Genomic DNA, 24,493 nt, shown 5'->3' on the forward strand with positions numbered 1-24,493 from the left:
GCAGGTAGTATCCAGGGCTTCACTCTATAATTTGGGGTGGCTTCACATTTGCCACCCTCCTGCCTCAGTCTTCTCAGGACTGGAACTGCAGGTGATGCTATTTGGTTTATGCCACAAACAGCATCAAAACTCTCCAATGGGTCTCTAGGAAGCACATGGATACACCACTAAATCACATACATAGAGAGCTCCCCAGAGTGGAAAGTGGAAGATTTTCTACATGGTAATAGTTAATAGTAAACAGAAGATCATCTTATTTGTAGAGATTTTCTAAGTATAAGGCATAAAAAAAGAAATGTGGAAATCAGCTCAGAGCCCCCTGCCTAGAATTCCCCCAGTGAGGGAGGGGCTGGGAGTACTTTCAGCATAGTCCTCAGGTGCACAAGGCTTCAGGTCAATCCTCATCAACACTGCCATCGCTCTCCAGTACCTCTGAACATTCAGGAATATTTTCTCCACTGAACAAGAACGCTCACGAATGAACCTGACAAAGGATTAGCAAAGCTTCAAAGAAGAAAATTACAGATTAGATTATCCAAAGCCCACAGAGGTCCTCAGACAAGGAAGGGAGAAAGCAGAGAAACCCTGAATGATAAGTAAACATGTTTTCAAAGGCTCTGCCCTGAAATCAAACACATCCAAAGATAAACTACAGGCTTCTCACCCACCCCAGGACTTTGTGAAAGATGTTTTTTTAAACAACACCCAAAGGCCAGTTCTCTCCACTCAAGGCTAGGAGTCCAGTCCACAGGTCCAACACTTCTGGAAAGTCATTTGGCAATCCAAATCAGGAGCCTCTGACCCAGAAATTTCATTTCTGGAAAACAAGCCTAAAAGAAACATATATGGAGCTGGAGCTATGTCACAGCACTGAAAGCACTTGCCCTTCTTGCAGAAGACCCAGGTTCAATTTCCAAAACCCAAAGGTACTTCAGAAACATTAGTGGCTACAGTCCCAGGGGATCCAACACCCTCTCCTGGCATCTAAGGGCAAACGTAGTACAGAGACATTCATGCAGGCAGAACACCCATACACAGAAAATAAAAATTATTACAAATAAATAAATAAAGCTTAGACCTCAAAAACAAGCAAATTCTTAAAAAAAAAAAAAAAAAAACCTGAAATAATCCAAGTAAGTGACTTATAACTCAGAAGGCTAAAGTATGAAGGCAATAATCCACAAAGGGAGCAGAGAGATGGCTCAGTGGGTAAAGATTGCCAGATTGCCTCAGTTTGATCCTTTAGACCCACACATGTGGAAGGAGAGTTGTTCTCTAACATCTGTGCTGGTCATGGCATACCTACATTCACACATAGACACACATATAGGCATGTACGTGTGTGTGAATACGTGTGCACACACACATAGAGATAGATGAATGATGATGATGATGATGATGATGATGATGATGATGAAGAAGAAGAAGATAGATAGATATAGATAGATAGATAGATAGATAGATAGATAGAATGTAAAAAAGAAAGAAAGAAAAAACTATGAACTACTCTCATCAAAGCTGAATTTTTACATTTCTTTTTCTGAGTATCTCTTACAAATTGACTTCTATGATCAGATAAGAAAAACATGCTAAGTCAAACCCATACTCTTGGATAGTCCACTCCTCAGTCAAGCAGAGAGAGAACCACAGAAACATTCACTATCCAGCATAGAGGGTGGAAAGCAGCTCTCCCAGAAAAAAATCTGGCCACCTATTTATTTTTTGCATATAAAGCTTTTTTGTACATACGAGCCACATATGTTAAAAAAGAAAAAAAACCTTGATACCTAACTGTAGCTACTTGCCTACTACAATGACCAAGTTTCAGTACACTCATTCATCTTTTCCTATCAGAGATTCCACTTCCCACAGTCTCAGTAACCCATCAACATCAAATGTACAGCATCAAATGGGTATGCCTCCAAGGGGGCATGCATGCATTTTTGACAGAGATTCTAGGGTTTGGACCTACAGCCTCCATCACTTAAACTTTTACAGGAGTCTACTTCTCCTGGGTCTACTAACCATAGAGGAATCTTAATAAGGCATTGCCTTCAGCATACCTTTCTGACAATGACTGTGTGTCCAGCACCGTTCCACAAACTGCCCGTTGATGACAGTGGCAGGGCAGTTGGTCTTGCCCTTGGCGGTGCCTGGACAGACATCCCCACATTCTTCGTTGTCATCTTTGTTCAGTACAATGTAGTTGTCCTCCACAGAATCCAGAATCCGAGACCAGTCGATAGTGGCCAGGTAGCAGAGCTCATTATTCTTCTCAATGCGAACAGAGCCCCGGGTGATGTTCATGAGGTTGTAAAGCCCCAGCTCCTTCAGGTGGACCATCTCGAAGATGACCAGGGCGTAGTTGAAGAAGAGACGGGAGCCTCGGATGACTGTGAGGTTGGGGAAGAGGTCTTTCAGGCTTTCCAGGCCATAGACACGGAAGAGAAGCAGGTAGTCTGTGATCATTATGAGTTTGGGGAAACTGAGATCTCGGAAATCTTCAGGTCTGGTCTTGAACATCAGGAGGATCTGCAGGTGGCCCTCAATGACCGAGCAGTTCTCCAGCTCGTGTAGCCTGGTCAGGTTGTTCCGGATGTCCATACCAGGGCACACTAGAGGGCAGACAATGAAAGCAAAGCAAAGTAGGTGATCCAGGGACTCTAGAACAGCTAGTGGAATTAGAGCCTAGAGTTTGGGAGACAACAAAGTGTTTGTCATACAGGTATGAGGGCCTGACAACTATGCCCAGGACCCATGTAATAAGCTGGTGCAGCAGAATATGTCTGTGAGGGCTGGGGGCATTCAGAGACAGATGGATCCCCAGGGCTTACTGGGCTACTTCTATCAGTGAACTCCAGGCCAGTAAGAGATCCTGTCTCAAGAGACAAGATGGAAGGCACCTGAGGAACAACTGACCCTTAAAATTGGTCTTCGCCTCTGCCACACACACACACACACACACACACACACACACACACACACACACACACACACTACTAGGGATATATATCCCAGAGTACTCTAGGTCAGCACATCAGAGACACTCCCCTGCACATCTACTCTCACTGTTGCTCTGCTCACCATAGCTGAGGAAACGTCTGCCAACAGACAAATAGATAAAGAAAATATGGCACATATTACATATAGACATCTTCACAATAACCAAGCATGAAATGAGCAGTCAATGGCTGGGAGCTAGACTATGCCTCAGCTTGTAGAGTAGATGCCTGGTGTGCATGAAGCTCCTCAGTTTCATCCTCGGCACTACAGGACATGGGGGCACACGCTTAGAATCCCAGCCTTTAGGAGGTAGAGACAGAAGGGTCAGAAGTTCAAAGTCATCTTTGGCTATACACAGAGTCAAGGGGCCTGCTTGGGCTATTTGAGACCCTGTCTCAAGAAAGTAATAATAATAACAGATAAGACAAAAAAATGTGGGAGGTAGAAACAATGGGGTATTAGCCAGAAAGAATGAAATTAGGTACATTATATATACATTGGATATATGCATGTCAGGAGCAGAAGAGACCAGTTGGGGTAGAGAAAGTTACTAATGACTGAGCAGAGACCCAAGACCAGATAACACAGCAGGGTGGTGAACAAGGTACAATCATATACACATAAAATGGCATCGCGTGGAACCCATTCTTCTATAAGTCAACCAAAAACACCTAACGAAGAAAAAGAAAGAACTAGGACTCCTTTTCCATCTTCCTGGCTGTTAACAGTATGTAAAAGCTCCCCCTCTCCCTGATATTCTCACCAGTATTTGTTATTTCTTATCTTTACGATAGCAGCCAATGCTGTAACTGTGGATGAACGGATAATGATATATGATGTGCTAGGCACTTAATACTCACTGATCAAGAGGCTGAGGCAGGAGGATTATGAGTTTAAAGATAACCTGTGTCACTGGGGGACATCATTCAGCTGTAGATCCCCTGCCTAGAATCTCCCAGTGTGGGTATATAGCCCTTCCTAGAATTCCCCTGTGAGGAGGTGGGGCAATGGTTCAAAGGTAGAGGCCCCTGCCTACTATGCAGATGGCCCTTTGCCCAATCTAAGATGGGGAAAGCTACAATTAGGGCCGGTGCCAGCTTTGTGGTCACCCACTGTGGGCTCTGCATTTCAAACTCCTAAGCCAGCCCTGATGAATGGCTCTCCCTGTAAAGCAACCATGCCTAAATAATTCCTTTCAAAAGCAAAGAGCATAATTCCTTTGGCAGGCCCGGTTCGAAGCCTTAACATAATCATCGCACTATCTATGAGGCAATCGGCTCAGCAGGATTACTGAGGGTTGAGTAAGATGTCAAGTGCAGAGGAAAGAGCAGCTGACCCCAGCTCAGTGCCCCTGAGCCTCAGCACGGAAGTTCTTCAGGAAGTGACTGACGTGGGGGGAGTTGTGGGGGGGGGGGCAGGACGGGATGTGTTCACATCAGAACAGGGCAAGGAAAAATCAAATGTATTGGTTTTGTGTTTACCCACCTCCCTGGTCTGTTCTCCAGGCTACCAATTAAAGTCTAATTCCCTTCTATCTGGGTGTGGTAAGTGCTTCCCAGGAAATCCAATCTCCATCTCTTTGCCCAAACACAACGGGAGTGCTGATTCTCCTAAGGAAGGTGTGCCTGTCAATTCCAACACCATACACCATGGCTTCCCATGGCCCTGCACACTCCATAGTCACAGTCCTCTATATTCCTAAAAACCTCCATCCCTTAAGCCGTGTGTGCTGATTAGTGTTGTCAACTTAACACAAGCTTGAGTCATCTGGGAAGAGGGAACCCCAATTTAGAAACTGCCTTCATCTGACTCGCCTGTAGGCCAAGTCTGTGGGATATGTTCTTGATTGATGATTGATGTAGGAGTGCCCAGCCCGCTGTGGGTGTTGCCACCCCAGGCAGGTGGTTCTGGATTGTCTTAGAAAGCAAGCTAAGCAAGCCAGGAAAAGCAAGCCTGTGAGAAGAGTTCCTCCATCGTCTCTGCTTCAGCTCCTACCAAGCTTTCGCCTTGTTCCTGCTCTGACTTCCCTTCATGACAGACTGAAATCTGTAAAATGAAATATACCCTCTCCTTCCCAGGAAGCAAACACCATGCTAAACAGTTACTCTCTCAAACAATTACAAAACTCCTTGTCCCCAATGTCACATGACTGGTCAGGAGCAAAAAAAGAAATGAGGAATTCAAGATGAGAGCCCAGGCTTCGGATGGTATACAGTAGGTATACCGGTGTTGATGTTTACCACACCCCAAAATATGGAACATACATCTCTGGGCGAGCCCATCTTGTGCCCTTGCAACCCCCACCCACACCTCCAGCAAAGGACAACAATGTCATTCCTCCTCAGATACCTCCTACTATCTTTTTGAGGCAGTTACTCTCGGGCTTGGAGCTCACTGAGTAGGCTAACCCTCCAGGTCAGTGGGCCCCAGGGATCCTTCTTTCTCTACCACTCCAGCTAGGATTACAAGCATGAGTCACCCCTATTGGATTTTTAGGTTCCCCATGCTTGCAAGGTCAGTCCTTTATTAACAGATCCATCTTCCTCAGCTGCTTTTTCTTGTCCTCTTCCTCTTCCTCCTCTGCCCCGAGCTTCCACAGCTAAGGCAAACAGCTTACAAGATGAGCTATCTCCCTAGCTCCTTCCGCCTACTCTGAAGCACTGGAGTCACGTGTGCACAGCATACACTGCTCAGCTCCGGGCCATGATCCCTTAGAGCCATTCTGTCCCTTCTCTGTGTTCCTTTACACATGAGTTAGAACTTGTCAAAAATCACACTCCTAAGATAGTATTTTCCTACCAACCAGATCCCTGCTCTGCACCCATACAACCCTTATTTATTTTATTTCAAACACCCAATATCTTTGAGGCAAATAGACTTTTTAAAACATCTTTAAAATCTACTCTGGAGCCACTGAGATAGTTCAACAGGTAAAGGTGCTTCCCCAAACCTAACAACTCAAGTTCGATCCCTGGGACTCACATAGTACAAAGAGAATAACATCCTCTCTCTCTCTCTCTCTCTCTCTCTCTCTCTCTCTCTCTCTCTCTCTCTCTCTCTCTCACACACACACACACACACACACACACACACACACACACACACACACACACCACAGAGACCCAGCTACTTAGGAGGCTAAGGTAGAAGAAACAGATAGTTTGAGCCTGGTAAAATAATGAAACCCTGTCTCCAAATAAAAGAATCCAAGCTGGAGAGATGGCTCAGTGGATGAAGTGCTGCCTTGCAAGGCCTGAACTCCATGCCTTGGTAGTGAGCACTTACAATTTTCACACCAGGAAGGTGGAAATGGGATCCTCCCTGGGGCTTGGTGGCTAGTCAGACGGACTACCATGGTCCAGACCAGTGAGAGACCCTGTCTAAAACAACAGGGTGTCTGAGGGACAGCACCCAAGGTTGCTGTCTGACTTCCACATGGATGTGTACATGTGTGAATGCACACAGACACCATACAGGCACGCACATACACATGAACACACACACAGAGACATACATACATATACATGCACACATAGATGCACACACACACAATGCATGTTGATCTACTCTACTTACTCTGACCCACAGAAGAAGCACAAGTTAGGGAAATGTTGCAAGAGTGACTTGGGGAAGCACATCCAGAAGCTCCTGCATTTGGTGCTCTTGCCTCATAACCCACAGGGCATATTAAACTCAATTAATACAAAAGCCACACTCTTATTCACGAGGAAGTTAGAGGCCCCAACCCCAAGCAACAATAAAACCGCCACGCTGCCCAAGACACTTGCCAGCCTGCCTCTGAACAGAGCAGGAGGCCTCCTGCAATGGTACGTACAGCCTTGGCTGGGACAGAGCTTTGAAGAGATCAGGACACCAGCTCAAACCCTCAAACCCTGTGTAGTCACACCAAACAGGTCTGAAGTTCCTGGCCAGAGACACCTCAATGGCTTTCACACATGGACATAGTGACAGGCAGAGATTCATAGATAGATGTATTATGTCAAGGTTAATCTTGATTGACATGTGGACAAGATCTAGAAGCACTCAGAAGGCAAGCCTCTGGGTATATCTGTGAGGAATTTCTACACTGGGGTAACTGAGACGGGAAGACCTACCCTGGATATGGGCAGTCCTATCCCAAGGGCTGGGGTTCTGGGCTGAGTAAAAAGGAGAGAAAAAGCAATTTTAAAAGGACTTAGATGGGGGGCTGAGAGATGGCTCAGTGGTTAAGAGCACTGACTGCTCTTCCAGAGGTCCTGAGTTCAATTCCCAGCAACCACATAAGTAACACGTAGATGGGTGGTCTGTCTGTAATCCTAGCACTTGGGAGAGGAGGCTGAGGATGCCCAAAACAAACTGACTTGACAGAGTAGCTGAATAAGAGAGCTGTGATTTCAAACGAGAGACCCTGCCTCACTTGCCTCAAGGAAGACATTCAACATCAATCAACCTCTGGCCTCCACACATATGCACAGACACATGCACTCATACATACGCTAACATGTGTATACATATCAACCCATCACTGATGCAGGAAAGAGAGAGAGAGAGAGAGAGAGAGAGAGAGAGAGAGAGAGAGAGAGAGAAAGGGCTCTGTTGGTAAAGTCCTTGCTGCATAAACATGAAGACCCTGTGTTCCATCCTTAAAACTCACATTTAAAAAAAAAAAGGCAGGAACAGATGCATACACTTATAATTCAAGTTTTAGGGATATAGAAACAGAAAGATCCTGGAGGCCCACAGGCAGGCCAGCCTACTCTAAACAATGAGCTCTGGGTTCAATAGACCTTGCCTCAAAATAACAAGGTGGACAGCACCAGGTATATTGGTGTAATCATGGCACCATTTTCTAAGCAGAATTCAGGCCTACTCCATAAAATGGAATCCAGACCGGAAAATGCTAAAACAGCCAAGAACCTGAGACAGATAGGTTATGAGTCTATGGGAAATCTAATGCAATAACTCTGCTTACAGAACATAACAATAAAATGGCTTCTAATGACATCCTGCTATACCACAGATCAGTGTCTCACTCGGCCATCCTTAGAGAAGCTTCCTCCTGCAGTAGATGAGAACAGAGACCTCCAACTAAACATTGTGCAGAGAATAAGAGAGCTTCAACACAGTCCTAAATGAAATGTTGAACACCTCCCCTCAGGGATCAAGGAACGAAGCGGAAGAGAGAGCAAAAAGACCATAGGAGCCAGAGGGGTTGGATGACTCCAGGAAACCAGTGTCTCCCACATACAACAGGACTGATACACAGGTCAACTCACAGAGACTGCAGCAGTATGCTCAGGGCCTACACAGGGCCAACTCAGGCTGAGTCCCAGCACTAAGAGAGGGCAATGCGCATGGGCATTCCTCTAAACAGGAAGCTACCAGCTACCAGCCATCAGTGGTGAAGGGAAAATTAATTATCTTCAAACCCCATCCCCAAGAGTAGTAGTGGGCCAACATAAAATAATCTCAATGATATTTTGTAAACTTTGTTTGTTTGTTTTTTTGTTTCATTTTGCTTTGTTTGGGTTTTTTTTTTTGTCTTATTGGTCTTTAGTTTATTTTGATTTTCATTTTTTGTGTTTTTGTAGGGGACTTTGGGGATGTTGATTTCTGTTTTGGTTTGGTTTGGTCTTTTTTTTGAGAGAGAGAGAGAACATAAAGTTGGGTACATCAGAGGTGTGAAAGATCTGGTAGGAACTGGAAAAGAGGAAAATCATAATCAAAATATATTGGATGAAAAAATTGTTTAGAAAGAAAAAAGTGACCTTTAGGGTCCATGTGTATGCATGCAAGTACACAAAGAACTTGCATGCAATTGCCCATGACAGAATTTTTCTTGCTAGTCAAAAACTGGATACCACCCAAATGCCATCAAGGAACTCATGTCTGTGGCATATTCACACAAAAGGAATATTAATCAGCAATAAACATAAATAAAGTTCTGATGGGCTGTACCATGCAGATGAACCTTGAAAAATATAATACATTCAGTGAAAGAACTTGGCCCACAGTTCTTTCCACAAAATGTGTGGCTCCATTTATTTAAAGTGTTCAGAAGAGGCAAATCCCAGAGAATCAGAACGTAGACTAGTGGTTGCCGGAAGCCAAGGAGGGGAGCTGAAGGGGCCAGTGATTCTTTGAAGGATAAGAAAATTGTTCTAACACTGAATGCAGTGACTGTTGCCCAATCCTGTGAATACATTCAAAACTACTGAAGAACTATATAGCATGTAAACTGTCTCACTTAAGTTACTATAAATAAAGATTAAAAGGATCTAATTGCAGGGGCAATAAAGAAGCACTTTGCTTTTCTAATCTCCCAGTGAATCTAACTCTTAACTCATTAAAGCCTGATGTGTCCTGCTAGTTGAAAACAATAGAACAATTTACTCCTGGAACAGAAAAAAAATACCCAGAAGAGGGAACTGGCACCAGAAATTCTCATAGGAATTCCAGCTGCTTTGCCCCAGCCCCACCCTTGTGGGTGGGAATGAGGGCTACTTCAAGGTTTAAATAAGGTGCCTGCAGAGATGGCTCAGCAGTTGAGAGCACTGGCTGCTCTTGCAGAAAGGACTTGGTTTGAATCCCAGCACCTACGTGGCTCCTCACAAACATCTGTAACTCCAGCCCCAAAAGATCCAGTGTCTTCTTCTGACCTCCACAGGCACTAGGCACGCACTTGATGTACAGACACACACAGGCAAAATACTCATACACATAAACTACATCAAATCTAAATTCAAAGTATCTGAGTTACAAGGAGGGACAGAAAGCAGCAAGTAGAAAGGTCAGCAGCTGAGATTCTCCCAGCCTTTTGACCCTCACTTGCTCTTGCCCACCTCTCTACCCCTTGGTTATTTTGTTGATGTTGTTTTCTTTTGTGTTTCAATCCTTTGAGACTAGGTCTTGTTCTGTAATCCAGGCTAGCCTTGAACCCAAGATCCTCCTAGCTCAGTCTCCTCAGAGCTAGGATGACAGTTATGCTGTCACATGCCAATGAAGTTTTCTTTCTTCCTTTCTTTCTTTCTCTCTCTCTCTCTCTCTCTCTCTCTCTCTCTCTCTCTCTCTCTCTCTCTCTCTCTCTCTCTCTCTCTCTCTTTCTTCCTTTCTTTCTTCTTTCTTTCCTGTCTTTTCTTTTTCTCTTCTTTCTTTCTTTTGTTTCTGTTGCAGATGATCATACTACTGAGACCCTGAGATACTACTAGGTTTCTCATGAAACCCAGGCTGGCCTCAAACATTCTACAAAGTCAAAGATGAACTTAAACTCCTGATCCTAGTATGCAGAAATTCTTGTATGGCATCCTCAGCACCATACCAACTGGGTATAGTGGTACATGCAGTTCATCCCAGCACTCAGGAGGTGGGGGCAGAGGGACAAGGGTTCAAGCACCCAGGGCTTCCTGCTACACAGAGAGATCCAGACAAGACTGGGCTGCATGAGGCCCAGTGACAAACATAAATAAGCAAATAAACACACACCTAGGACTAGTAAAATGGCTGGGTGGGTAACATGCTCACAGCACAGGCAGGAGTACTCCACACGAACATAAAGCTAGTCATAGCAGCACATGCCTGTGGCCCCCACACTGGGAAGATAAGAGACAGGCGGGTCACAAGGTTCACTGGGCTGTCAAACCTAATCAACACAGCTTCAATGTCATTCCAACAAATGAGATGGAGACTGGTTTTAGAGGGGATATCCTGATGTCAACCTCTGGCCTCCACACATACCCACATGTCCTCCACATACTCACACATACATAGACTACACATGGCACATGTGAAAAGAAAGAAAAAAGAAAACCAAGAGATGGTTTGGTGGTTAAGAACTTGTACTGGTCTTCTAGAGAACCCAGTGCTGGCTCACAACCATCTACAACTTAGCTCCAAGGGGAAACCTAACACCTCTGGCCTCCAAGGGCACCTGCACTCAGTCACATAGCCACAAACGAACCCATTGTATAAACTCAGCCCCACAGCAAGTTTACGAGGAAGGTTTCTATTGTAGAGAAGAGAGCTAGACCAGCCAAAGGTATCTGGAAGAATCCAGAGCAGGGAGAGAAAGCAGTTGACTGAACATGGCCAACGGACTGTCCCTGGCTCTGAGGGAAGCAGAAGCAAAGCAGGGGGGTCGGGGGGGACAGAGAATGTGGGCAAAAGAGAAGACCAAGAGAGAGCATGGGTTATAAGGAGTAGCCGGAGGAGGAAAGCTCATCAACAGGAGAAATTTAGGGTAGGGAAGGAAGTGAGAAGACCAAAGTACTATTGGTACCATGGAAGCCTGGAGGCCACCACGCTCTACTGATATGCTGATAGGCACCGCAGATAGTCATCTGTCCCTTCTGCCAGTGATAAAGGGAAATGGCTCCTTTTAGTAGAGGGGGACCTGGCTTCTGAAGTTCCTGAGGAATTCTGGCTTTTGTCTAACCAACCAGAGTTTAGGGAGATGGAGTTTCCTTTTACCTGACACATATAATTTCATTTTATTTTATTTTATTTTTTTAGTGAGTCTTTTTATTTAAGAGCCAAAAAGGTGGCTCAGTGGGTAAAGGCAATTGCTGCCAGCATCTGACAACCAGCGTTCCATTCCCAGAGCCCATCTGGTGGAAAAAGAACTGAGGCCTCCAAGCTATCCTCTGGCTTCTACATGAGCCCGTATGCATCTATACAAAAGTAAATAAAATAAATGTTGAAGATAATTACAAAATGTAATCTAAAAACTCTGCCCCTGGCCAGTTTCAAGAACCCCAGGATGGTGGATAGGGGCTGCCATGTTGGACTGAACCAAACGAGGAAATGGGTGAGCAGGACGTCAGGTGCCTTCCTCCATCACTCTGCACCGTATTGCTTTGAGACAGGGCCTCTGATTTTCCTCAGGTTCACTGGCTTCATCTGGGCTTCTGGCCAGTGAGCTCCTAGGACCCACTGGGCTCTGCCAAACCCACATACGCTGGAGATTGAACTGAGACTCTCCTGGTTTCTCAGCGAGCACTCATCTTCCATTAACCCAGTCCTCAGAACAGAATGTCTCATTGGAATGGACTGATCCCTGAATTCTAAGAGCCTGAAAATTCTAAAGGGAGGAAAACTGGCACCAGAGCCATCTTGGAAATTTCTTCTTCTGTGGCTTTCTCTCCACCGTGACAACAGTAAAGGAGATGTTCTGGGAAGAGCAAGGAAGACAAGGTCCAGCAGCTTCTGAAAATGTTTTCTTATGGTCAGAATCTGAGTGTCTCTGTTTCAACCATCAGCAATGCCTGTTCCTTAATCACAGATGTCTTTAAAACCACCCCTGGTCCCCTATTCCAGGACCCTGGTTGTTCTTTTCTAAGTTCTTTTTATTATTGAAACTGCTTTCTCCTGAGACAAGAAGATAGCTCAATGGGTCCTCATGCCTGACATCCTAAGTTCAACCCCCAGGACCATGGAAGAAGAGAACCAACTCCCACAAGTTGTCCTCTGACCTCCACCCGTGTACCTTACGGAGCACACACACACACATACTGCATAAATGAACATAATTTTAAAAATTTAAAGAGAAATAGATATTGCCTTTCAAATTACATGTTTCATGGGTTATGAAAGAGAAATTTGAGGTTGTGTTCAACCACTTGTAGATGGTCCCCCACATCTTTCAGAACGTGGTGAGGGGCATGACACACCAAAAAAAAAAAAAAAAAAAAAAAAAAAAAAAAAAAAAAAAGAAAAAAAAAAACTCTCCATGAGCTCCATATGTGAGAATAGTATAAAAAGATGCCAGGAAGCTCACCTCGATGACACAGAAAGATCTTCAAGATGTTATCAGTGAGATGAGCAGGCTATGTATTCCGGCATCACTTGTGTGTGTGATAAGTAAAGAGATGTGCAGCTTACATCTATCCAGAGTATCCCTAGGAATCCGATCAGTCCTCCAGGCTCCATCTGCTGGGTATGCAGGTGCACATTTCCACTTCTGTTTGGTTTTTCCTTTTGTTTTGTTTTACATTGATGTTGTGAATCTAAACTCTGGTCCTCAGGATTACATAGTGAATTATCTTACCCACAACCATCTCCCTAACCTGGGAAAGCTTGCAACCAAAACTCTGTATTTGTGAGTTTGGGTTCTGAACTATGTGAGTTCAGCATGTGACCACATCACTTTGCAAACAAAGCCCAAAGGAACCAATCCCACCTCTACCTTTTCCCAGCTGTGTGGCCATAAGCAAGTCCTGGCCCTTCTTTACCTGTTTCCTCTTTTGAGAAACTTATGAATCATGAGCCCAGGAAAGAAAATTATATTACGTAGATGCAAAGTATAATGGTTAATCTCTTTTGCTTTGTTTTTCCATCCTCATATGTATTTGCATATGGTATACATGTGCATGTGGATGCATATTTGTGGATGAGCGGTTATGTGTACTTAAGGAGGCTGGAGGTTGACATCAGGAATCACATTTGACCTCTCTTCCATCTTACTCTTTGAAGTAGGATCTCTCACTCTAACTCAGAACTGGATGATATGGCTACCCTGTCTCCACCTTCCCAGACTGGAATTACTAGAGAGCACCCTGAATTTCTGAATCTTCTAGGGATCTGATATCTGGTCCTCATGCTTTACTTCCAAGTAGTGAGCCATCTTCCAGCCCTGTGATGGTTGATTTTCACTGTTAGCTGGACAGGATTTAGAATCACCACAGAAAGAAATTTCTAGGCACATCTGTGAAGTAGTTTCTAGATTGGGTTAATTGAGGTAGGAAGGCATCATGGCGTGGGTTGGATCCTGAGAAGAATCAGGCTGAGCACCAAGATCCCCCTGTCACTACTCCTGACTGTGGATGAAATACAACTGCCATGACACCTCAAGACAAAATAAGCACTCTCTCCCATCCTCCCTTAATCACTTTCATCAAATGATTTGTCACAGCAATGAGACAAATGGCTGACACAAAACAGGGGTCTCCTCTTTTATGATCAACAGAGAAAGAGAAAAAAGACAAAGGGTGAGATTAAGGTGAGAGAGTGATTACAGGCCTTCCCCATTGAGACCATTATTCTTTGGCAAACTTCCCACACCCAAGGGACCTCGGAGAGGCATGGAATCTGAAGCCAGCCGTGACTCCAAAGGTGTCCCCCAAAACTTCTCCTCTAGATTGTGTCAAGTAAAGTGCTTTCCCTGCAAGTGTGAAGACCAGAGTTCAGATCCCCAGCACCTACTTAAACAGCCACTTTCAATCTCAGAGCTCCAAGGCAGACATAGAAGTGTCCCACAGCAAGATGGCTAGCTAAACTACCCAAATTGACCAGTTGTGGGGTCAAATGACAGACCCTGTACCAGTATGTAAGGCAGAAAATGATCAAGCAAGACAACCAACATCAAACCCTGGCCGCCACAGACATTCACACATGCATGCCTGTCCCTCCCACACACATTCGTGCCCATACACATGCAAACACACACAAATATACATATACACAAATATGCATATTCAAAAAACCTAAAGAATTCCCTCTCCTCAAAGGAAGAAGGCAGATGTTCCACCTTCCACGGGTACAAGTTTGGAATGTCAAAGTCTAGACAGATCCTCAAATTCAGATCCTCAGATCTGAATCAACCAGGTAAGATGGGCTCAACAAAACAGGAGTCCACATGTAGACACAAGCACACAGTGTTGTAGTTGTATGTTTCTGTCCCAGTGTCACCGTTCCCCACTCTTGACCAGCACAGAGAAAAGATCTTCCACACACCTTCTTCAAACTGCAAAGAAACAAGCTGTGCCCTTCAGTAGGCAGACCAGAAAAATCCCCCGCCCCCCATAGAAACAAAACAGGTTTCTAAACTGTCAAAACTGTGGGCTGGCAAGCCAGGAAGTGGTGATACATGTCTTTAATCCCAGCATTTGGGAGGCAGAGGCAGGAGGATTTCTGAATTTGAGGCCAGCCTGGTCTACAGGGTGGGTTCCAGGAGAGCTGGGGCTACACAGAGAAACCCTGTCTCGGGGGAAAAATCTAGAACTCAAGCCAGGGCTGTCCCAAGTCACTGAGAACTTCCCAGAAGGTATAACCAAGGATGAAAATATTAGCAGAAACAATCGTTTCTGCATTCCAAAGAACTCTAGATGGGAAAATGAAACTCAAAACTGTCACACCCCAATCACAAGGAACACCTACAACCAACTGTTTATATTAGTTCTGTCCCGAGGAACACCCTAAATTACCTGACAATAGGCTGGGTGCCTCAGGAGTGTCTGCTCACAATCATGTATTTATTTACTTTTGAGATAAGGTCTCCTGGAGCCCAAACTGGCCTAAAACTCACCTAGTAGCCAAGGACAACAGATCCTTCTGATCCTCCTGCCTCCACCTCCTGAGTGATAGGACAGCAGCTATGGGTATTGTTTATGTGGTGCTGGGGATGGGAACTTCCTTGCATACTAGGCACACACTCTACCCACTGAGCACAGCCCCAGTTCACCTCTGACTGTGTTATTACAGGCATTCCATCAACTGATTTCCCACCTCCCTTAAGATCTCTTCCTCTGCTCTCACAATCATATGAACACACACACACCACACACATTGACACACATACCATACTATACACCCACCCCCACACACACAGACACATATATACACACACACCATACACAGACACACACATACACACACACACACCATACACAGACACAGACACACAGACACACAGGCACTATACACAGACACAGACATATACACACACACACATTGACACATATACCGTACCATACACCCCCTCCCACATACACACACCATACAGACAAACAGACAGTTGTGGGCTCCAGTGGATAAAGGACTTGCCTACCATGCATGGACAAAGCCTGGATGCCATCCCCAACATAAACCAGGTGTGTGTCTATAATCCCAGCGCTCAGAAGGTGGAGGCAGGAGGGTCAGGAGATCAAGACCATCCTTAGCTGCACAGTGAATCTGAGACCAGCCTGAACTACATGAGTTACTGCCTCAAAGGGAAAACAAAAAACAAAATACAATAACAAAAAAATCTGCATGCAATGATCCCCAGACACGAACACAGCATGAACAGGAAAGCTTTGTGTTGAAGAACGCAGAGTGTTACCTCACTGGCCTGCAAATTCAAAGCTCCAATTTTTTTCTTTTGAGTGTCCTCAAATAACCATAAGTGTATCACAGGAATTAATCGAGGGGTTCCAAAAAAATTTCAGCAACTAAGTAACTTTATAAATACTGGGGCCTGGGGGATAAGAGAACCAAAGAAATCAGTCTTAAGAATTTATTCATCTAATTACAGGACTTTTTCTTTTACTCTGGAAAAAGAGACAATAGGAGTAGAGTTACCCCATCATAGAGGTGGAAGCTTAGATGTTGGCACAGATGTGTAATCCTGGCCATCTAGAGGCAGAGGCAGGATGATCACCACAAGATCCAGGCCAACCTGGGCTACACACCAGCAGTTCCAGGTCAGCCTCAGCTACATAGTAAAATCCTGCCTTAAGAAATGTTTTAATTAATTAATTAATTAAAAATTTAAAAAATGGTAAAGAGGCGGCATGAGAGAGTCTAACCATTGATGAAACTGTTCTGAGTCTAAGTGTTAGAATATACACCTCTATACAGATGGCTTAAAATAAAAAACTGGACTGGATGGTTCAGTGGTTATGAGTTCATATTGTTCTTACAGACAACCAGGGTTCAGTTCCAGCACCCATGCTGGGCAGCTCACAAGGCCTTGGAACTCCAGCTCCAGGGGGATATGACACACTCATCTGATCTCCACAGACACTGCACTCACATGCAAACCCACACAGACACATAATTAAAAATGAAATCTTAAAAAAAAATTAAAGAATAAGCCAAGTGTGGTGGCTTTAACTCCAGTACTGGGGAGGCAGAGGTAGCCGGATCTCTGAGTTCAAGATCTCTGGACAACAAAGTGAATCCCAGGATAGCCAGGATCACACAGAGAGACACTGTTTCAAAAAAATATATAGATATATGATAGATAGATAGATAGATAATGAAAACCAAAAGAATAGGTAAATACATATAGAAAGCAGGTTTTGCAGTAGGCATGAACTAACTAGGCAGAAGGAGAGGAGAAAAACGGAACATCTTGTAAAGAAAAAAAAAGTCATTCCCTTCCACCTTTAACCAGGATGGAATTAGGGGATCAAAGGATTAAGAGGGAAGAGGCAGATGTTTGGGGAAATGTACAGCTGTGTACAAATACTCTACCCAGAGGAAGAGGTGAGCCTCAGAAGGGTACAGCACTTCAGCTCACATAAAATCTTCAACAGGCAACAGTAATTTTCTTAAAATAGTATTTATTTATTTATTTATTTTTATTTTTTTAAAGTAATAAAAGAGGAAACATCAAATTTAATTTAAAGAAAAACAACCTGAAAGTAACTGCAAGAACAATGGGCAAGCCAACTCCTGAAAAGAGCAAGGCAGTCACACTGATTGGAGGGCTGGAGGAAGGGACAGATCATTTAGCTGGAGAGCTTGTAAGTTGCTTGCAAATGAACTTCTTTGAGGGTAGAAGGATCGTCGGGTCATTCCTGACTCTCAGAATGCATGTGAGCTTCTCTCTCTGAGAGTGTCCTGTACATCTCAAGACGCAAAGTCTCCACTTTCCTACACAGAATCCATCTTTTCTCTCAGCCAACTCTCAACGGAGGGGCAACTAGAACACCATCTCCCCGGACAAAGAGCATGGGGATGTTTCGTTTTGTGGATTTATATATCTCTTCATATGTCTCCTCATCAATCTCTATCGTCGTCACAGTTTCTTCTACATCTCCCAGGATCATGTTTAAATGTTGATCATATGCATGTAACTGGCCTCGAAGCTCTCGGTCATTCCTCACTTTCACATATATTCGCTCATCCAAGCTGAGCCTGATCAGATCCAGGGGCTCCTCTACGGTATTGGTGGTCTGTTGCTGATCTACGTCGTCCGCCATGTTTCGTATTTATTTATTTTTAAGTTTTGTTTTGTTGGGGTTGTTTTTTGTTTGTTTGCTGTTTTGGGAGAGTTGGGTGTTTTGGATGTAGGTTGTTTGCTTGTTTGTTGGTTTGTTCATTTAAACAAGGTCTCACTACATAAGCTCTGGCTAACCTAGAACTCACTATGTACACCAGGCTATCCTTAAATTCACAGAGATCTGCCTCTATCTCCTGAGGGCTGGGGTTAAAGGCATGCAATATGACACCCAGTTGTTGTTTTAAGTGTATATGTATGTCTGGGTGTGTGTACATTCCATCAGGGACTCTTGGTGCTGGAGTTATAGACAGTTAAGAGCCTCCTGACTTGGGTGCTGGGAACCAAACTGAGGGTCTCTAGAAGAGCAACCAGTGCTCTTAAACTGGGACTGGAGTTATGTCTCCAGACCCTTTATTTGGAGACAGGTTCTCCCTTACATAGCCCAGGTTGGCCTTGACTTCCTATGTAGCTGAGGACGAGTTTTAACTCTTAATCTTTCAGTCTACAAGTGTTGTATTAGCAGAGGGGACCCCCATACCTCATTTAAGCATCACCAAGGATAGACTCCAAGGCTTTGTGCACATTAGGCATGCACCTTACCAACTGAGCCACATTCCTAGTTCCCAAAGCAATATTTTTTAAATGACTATGGGACAGGACTTTGAGTTCTCATTGCAGCAAGTTATGAGTAGACAGATGAAGGACAGATAAAGGCTGGTTATGTTTATTACATAGGAATCTGGAGATGTGGCTCAGTTGTTAGAGAGCTTGCCTGGCAAGGCAAAGCCCTGGGTTCTATGCCCAATTCTGCATACACCAGATGATGTAGCCTGGGCTCAGCCCTGCCATCCCAGCACACAGAAGCAGGACGGCTGAGAGCCGGGGAGTAGAAAGGGAGTTGGAAATAAAAAGGAAGAAAGAGAAGGAAGAAGGGGGAGAAAAGAGGAGATGAGAGGAGAAAGAAGGAAGGAGATGGAGGAAGAAGGGCACTCAGTGGCTCAGCACTTGTCTGCCATGTTCAAGTTCCTAGATCTGATGCCAAGCACCTCAAAAAAAGGCCATAATCCAGAAAACTCTGGGTGAAAGGCTGAAGTGTACATGTCGTCGTCATCGTTGTTGTTGTTGTTGTTGTTAACTCCCTAAGATCAGGGCATGAAAGTAGTCAGAAAGGAGTATGCAAAGGTGTGTGGCCCTGTCCCAATAAAACTTTACAAACAGTGACTTTAGCCCAGGCACCCCAGTTTACTGGCCTCTTTTGTAGAAGAAATTCTTGGACTAGCTAGAACTGCCACAGTGGGTCAGGAGAGGGGTGAAGGGCAACCTACACACCACACACAGGAAAAGAACAAGGATATCTCTGCTGGAGGACAGTGCAGAACCCAGGAAAGCAAACCCAGGGTGGTCCCTGAGGCCAGAATAGCAGAAGACAGGACTGGGAGGTGAGGGGTTGTGTCCAGACATAAGCTAGGCAATGTATAGAAACCAACAGACAAGACAGGAAGAGTATGTCCCTGAAGGAGCATGGCATAATCAGAGGTCAGAAGTGACTAATGGAGTTTAGGGTATATTAGGTGTTTAAAGAGAGAAGAGCTGCAGGTTGATGGAAGATTCTAGAACAAGGAGAGGGGGGAGAAAGCAAGGCCTCTGCAGGCAAGTGTCTGAAACAGTATCTGTCACGATGGAAGCTATCTTTCATTGTTGCAACGTAACCACATCCAGATGTTACTGGCATCAAGCTAGCAGAGACCAAGGGTGACCACAAAACACCTTAGTGGAGCTACAACAACCACTACAACCCAGAATAAGCCAATTCCAAGTGGTGAAGTTAAGACGACAAGCTTGGGGTCTGGTAAGATGGCTCAGCAGGTGAAAGTGCTTGCCACACAAGCCTGAAGACCTGAGTCTGACCCCTGGGACACACTTAAAAGATGTATGAGGAAAACTGACTCCACGAGGTTGTCCTCTGACCTCTGCACACACACCCTGACACATATGAGCAAACACATACACACGTGTCCAAAACATGCATACATTTGCAAAATTAAATAACTTAAAAATTAATTTAAAATTAGAAAGTAATTTTATAAAAAAAAAAAAAAAAAAAGGTTGAAAGCAATTTAGGAAGACATCTGCTATTGAACTCTGGCCTCACATGCATGCACATATATCCGCTACACTCATACACACAAGACCTATAGAAGACGACCATTCATACCTCCAAAAGTCAACCTGACTGATACCCCTAACACTCCAAAGTTTCCAATTTTCAACACTACATACTGCCTTGTCCTCTCACTTCACAAGACTCAGAGGGTTATGTCAGCCCAGAGCCAGGCTGATCAAGAGAGGAACAGAGGAGTTATCCATTTAACCCAGCCCAACTACCAAGACTCCATCGAAAGATGAACTGGGTAACCCGCCCTTGGGGACATATCTCTCAAAAAAGACCCATTCCTTTCTTAAAAAGCACATAGATCCTCACCACCACCGCCACCTCCCCTCCCAAGCAGACATACCCTGTTGGTGGACACTACAGATTCATGTTCTAGAAAGTTCCTTTCCCTACACCAAACCTCTGAGAGGCATCACGACTCATTTATTTGATAGGATTTTGTTAACGATTACCCCAAGGCAGGGGCTGGGAGGTTCCAATCCAAAACAGCAAGTGTTTATTAAGAAATCTAGTACAAGGTCAAGGGAGATGGGTAACAGCGCTTGCTGCCAAGCCTCATGACCCGAGTCCAATCTCCAGAACCCATAGTAGAAGAGAACTGACTCCTGAAAGCTGTCCTCTGATCCCCACACTGGGACACACATATGCTGCCCCAACACACACTCAATGATAATAAATAAAGCTGGGCATGATGATGAGTGACTCTGATCCCAGCACTTCTGGGGCAGAAGCAGGCAAGTCTCTGTGAGTTAAGAGGACAACCTGGTCTACATACGCCAGCCGAGGCTACACATAGGACCTGGTCTTGAGATAGATTAATGAATGAATTAATTAAATTTAAAAGTAAGGGAACAAAGAAACCCAGTGGGCAGCAGGAAGCTGTCATCCTAGCCATGTGGCCAGCCAGCCAGCTGCCTTTATGGTCCTTTATGGTCCTTTCCTTGCTTCCCATGCCAAAGTCAGAGGCTTTGAAGAAGTGTGGGAAGGGCCCGCGGGATCATATTTACAAAGTATGGGGATTTTCTAGAAAATAAGGACTTTTTGTTATTTTTGTTGTTGTTTGAGGCACGTCTCCTGGAGCTCAGATTGGCCTCAAACTCACTATGGAACCCAGGATGACCTTGAAATCCTGATATACCTGCCTATATCTTCAGAGTGCTGTGATGACAGGCATGCACCACACGTGGTTTATGTGAGCCTAGGGATGAAGCCCAGGGATTTTGTGTGCGCACGGGCAGCACTACACTCTGGCCACATGCTCGGTATATTTACTACACGAACCCCAATGTCTTGGTTCTCTGTGTACCATTAGGGAACAAATATTTATATGCACCTACTATGTGCCCAGCACTGCTCAGGTTCTAACATCGGTGAGGAGCAAATACCAGGCCCTGTCCTTGTGAACACGGAGTGTATACAAAAAGCTCATAGAAGCTCTGTTTCCCAGGAAGGCCAGGGACAGACGAACAATTAATTACAAAAAAAAAAAAAAAAAAAAAAAAAAAACATAAAAAGAGAACTCAAGGTTCAACATTATGTGCCCAAGTGCACAGGCACGCACACAACATAGCCCTACTTCCCTATGGCAATCCCAAAGAGCCTCAGAGAGCACTGTAGATGTTAACAGTTTTTGGATTATTTTTAAACAAGAGCCCAAACCATGGGCTGCCTCAGTTTTTACTTACTGAAATGCCCAAGCATGAGAACCTGAGTTCAGATCCCTCCACACCACCTAAAAGCCAGCACTTCAGCATACATCTATAACTCTAGTGATAAAAACAGGTAAAGGGGGAGGACTGGGGCTCACAGGCTAGCCAGTGCAGCCGAATCGGCAAACTCTAGGTTCATTGAGAGATCCTGTCTCAAAACACAAGGTTGAGAGTGACAAAGACAAACAGCCGATGTCTACCTAGGACCTCTGCAAACACACACTAGGACACACACACACACACACACACGCACAAAGATACATGCACGCACGCATGCACACACACACACACCCATGCACACACGCACGCACGTGAGCACGCACACACATGCACACGTACAAACCAAACCAGTGGCCATTCCTCACTAAGCACCTTCTGTATATCATATTTGGGGGGCCTCAAAGACATTACTGGCTTAGCAAATCCACACCACAAGCTCAACCCAACCAGTCCCAGAATCCTTCACCCTCCCCCCTGCCCCCAACACACACACCTCCCTCATTCACAAAGGGGCAGCAGTTCCTTCTCTCCTTGACCCCTTCCTTGCTGTTAATTAATTTCCATTTTCAGAGAAAGCTGAACCAGTAACTCCAAAGTCATTTGTCATTGCATGTTTTTTGAAACAGCGTCTAACACAGCCAAGGCTGGCCTCAAACTCACTCAGTATAGCTGGGCTTGCTTCAAACAACTTGCTATCCTCCGGCCTTGGGTGTAACCAAGCACAGAAGTATAACACAAGCCTCTGAACAAGTAAGGTTAAGCATGCTAACTGAACCTCAGTTTAGCCCTCTCTGAAATGGGTGTGTAACAATTTTGGCCTCCAGGGAACACTGGGAGGTTCGAGAGCTAACCAGCCTGGAGACTCATAATCATTCTAATTATAACCATCCTGAAAGCTACCCCTACTGCTACTATGATTGCTGTGGGGCCAAAGGTAGGTAGACTTTGCCTCTAGACATCTGGAAGTAGAGAATTTTAAACATAGCAGTCATAAACTTATACACAAGGGGTCGGTTCTCCAAGAAGTGTCCTCCATCGATGAGGATACCCCTGGCTTTGGGTTTAAACTGCCCAGGTGTCTGAATCTGTTGTAACCCAGTAACCATACTTACTTAAGGCAACCCCAAAGAGCCTCAGAGGGCAGATTTGGGTTTAGAGAAAAGAACAGACACAGTTGAGAGGTGCACTGGGGACAGACACCCGAAGGCTGGGCGGGCACTGGGGCAAGGTTCCTCAGACCTGAGATGGGCACACGCGGGACACAGAGCCACAAGCCCAGCGGGCAAAGGCCAAGGTCAGGCGGGGCTTCACGCAGGGCCACCAAACCCACTCTTCCCTTCACAAGGGGAAAGATGATCACTATTAGGGAGGGGACTCTTCATAGACACGGGACGCTAGGGGAGTCCTCAACCCTCAGTCCTTGGAGAGGAGGCTCTAGGTTGGCTGAGGAAGAACGAGAAATGTCCACAACTCTCAGTGAAAGGACTCTATTACTGGAGTGGTGAAATGGGAGTCCGTAACCCTGAGTCCTTTGTGGGGGACTTGGGGAGCTTTAAGTTGCATGGAGTGATGGGAAGGGTGTCCCCACTACTCAGACCAAAGGGAGAGTTCTCTATGTTGGCTGTGGCGGTAGAGAGGGGTGTCCCCGACTCTCATTCCTTAGGGTGAGGGTGCTAGGTTGAGTGAGACGGTGGGAGGAGTGTCCCCGACAGACTGTGATCGCCCCTTGTCCCAGACTTACCCTCTCCAGGGTACAGGTGGCCGGCTGTGCCCATCAGCAACGCGGCCACGGCCACCAGCAACGGCACAGCCGTTGTCTCACATCCTCTCTCGGAGCCCATAGCAGTAGGAGCGCTGGGACCCCGGCGATCAGAGCACGCCACGCCGGCCTACTGTGGACATAGTCCGTGAGAAGGTCGCTGGAGAGGCGCTAGGGGCTGCACGTCCTTCTCTTCCACGCCGGTGGCTCACGGGCCGCAGCTCTCCAGCCTAGAGGGTCCTGAGGACAGTCCCGGGAAGAGCACAGAGGCCTCGGCTGCAAGCAACACGGTGGCGCGGCCCGCAGACTACAGCCCCGGGTCACCCAGGCCCGGTCCCGTGCCCGCAATCGCAGGGTCCAGAGCTCACCGCGGTGCGTCCCCTGGCCGGGTCTCCAGCTTCTCCTCCCCGTGCAGCTCTGGGTGGGTCGCGTTGTGTGGAGTCTGAGACAGAGGGACGCGCGCACGGGAGGGCACCTGGGCTGGTGGTGGCGGCGGGAGCTAGGGCTTGACTCCGGCCCGTAAACAACGCGGCCCGTCAGCTGGGCCCGCGCGGGCCAAGAGAAAAGGTGGCGCGGATTAAGGCAGGGAAGGGACTGTGCGCTCCAGTGAGGCCCGCTTCGGGGATGGGGGGGGGCGGGGGGAGAAGCCAGCGGAGCTCAGGGAGGCGTGGCCAGAGCTGACAATGCCACGCCTCCTCGGCCCCTTTGCCCCCTTGCCCCGTAGAGCCCGCAACTTTAGAGGCCCGACGCTCACCCCAGATTCTTCCAATCCCGACACCCCGAACTGCTGACTTAGAAAGGTTAAGATTTAGAAGCTAGTAAGTGTTCTCAGATCCCAGTCTAACATAAACACCCAAACAATTCTAAGA

The 24,493-nt window shown here is 45.8% G+C and overlaps 1 protein-coding gene and 1 pseudogene across 4 annotated transcripts in view; both read right to left on the reverse strand.

The window, feature by feature from the left end:
* Window positions 1-24,250, reverse strand: part of Insr (insulin receptor) — a 127,183-nt gene extending 102,933 nt beyond the window's left edge. For all 3 annotated transcript variants that reach the window (XM_031338862.1, XM_031338861.1, XM_031338860.1), the window contains exons 1-2: window positions 23,607-24,250; window positions 2,064-2,615 (exon numbers count right to left, since the gene is read on the reverse strand). In XM_031338862.1, coding sequence (XP_031194722.1) covers window positions 2,064-2,615; window positions 23,607-23,706 — 652 coding nt within the window. In that variant the 5' untranslated portion in view covers window positions 23,707-24,250. The remainder of the gene's footprint in view (window positions 1-2,063; window positions 2,616-23,606) is intronic.
* On the reverse strand, window positions 17,066-18,042 carry LOC116068826 (annotated as a pseudogene). Its single transcript, XR_004109705.1, has one exon. The product of XR_004109705.1 is annotated as a U6 snRNA-associated Sm-like protein LSm3 pseudogene (transcript).
* Window positions 24,251-24,493: the final 243 nt, after the last annotated feature.

The sequence above is a fragment of the Mastomys coucha genome, unplaced genomic scaffold (assembly GCF_008632895.1).
Source record: "Mastomys coucha isolate ucsf_1 unplaced genomic scaffold, UCSF_Mcou_1 pScaffold22, whole genome shotgun sequence".
NCBI lineage: Eukaryota > Metazoa > Chordata > Mammalia > Rodentia > Muridae > Mastomys > Mastomys coucha.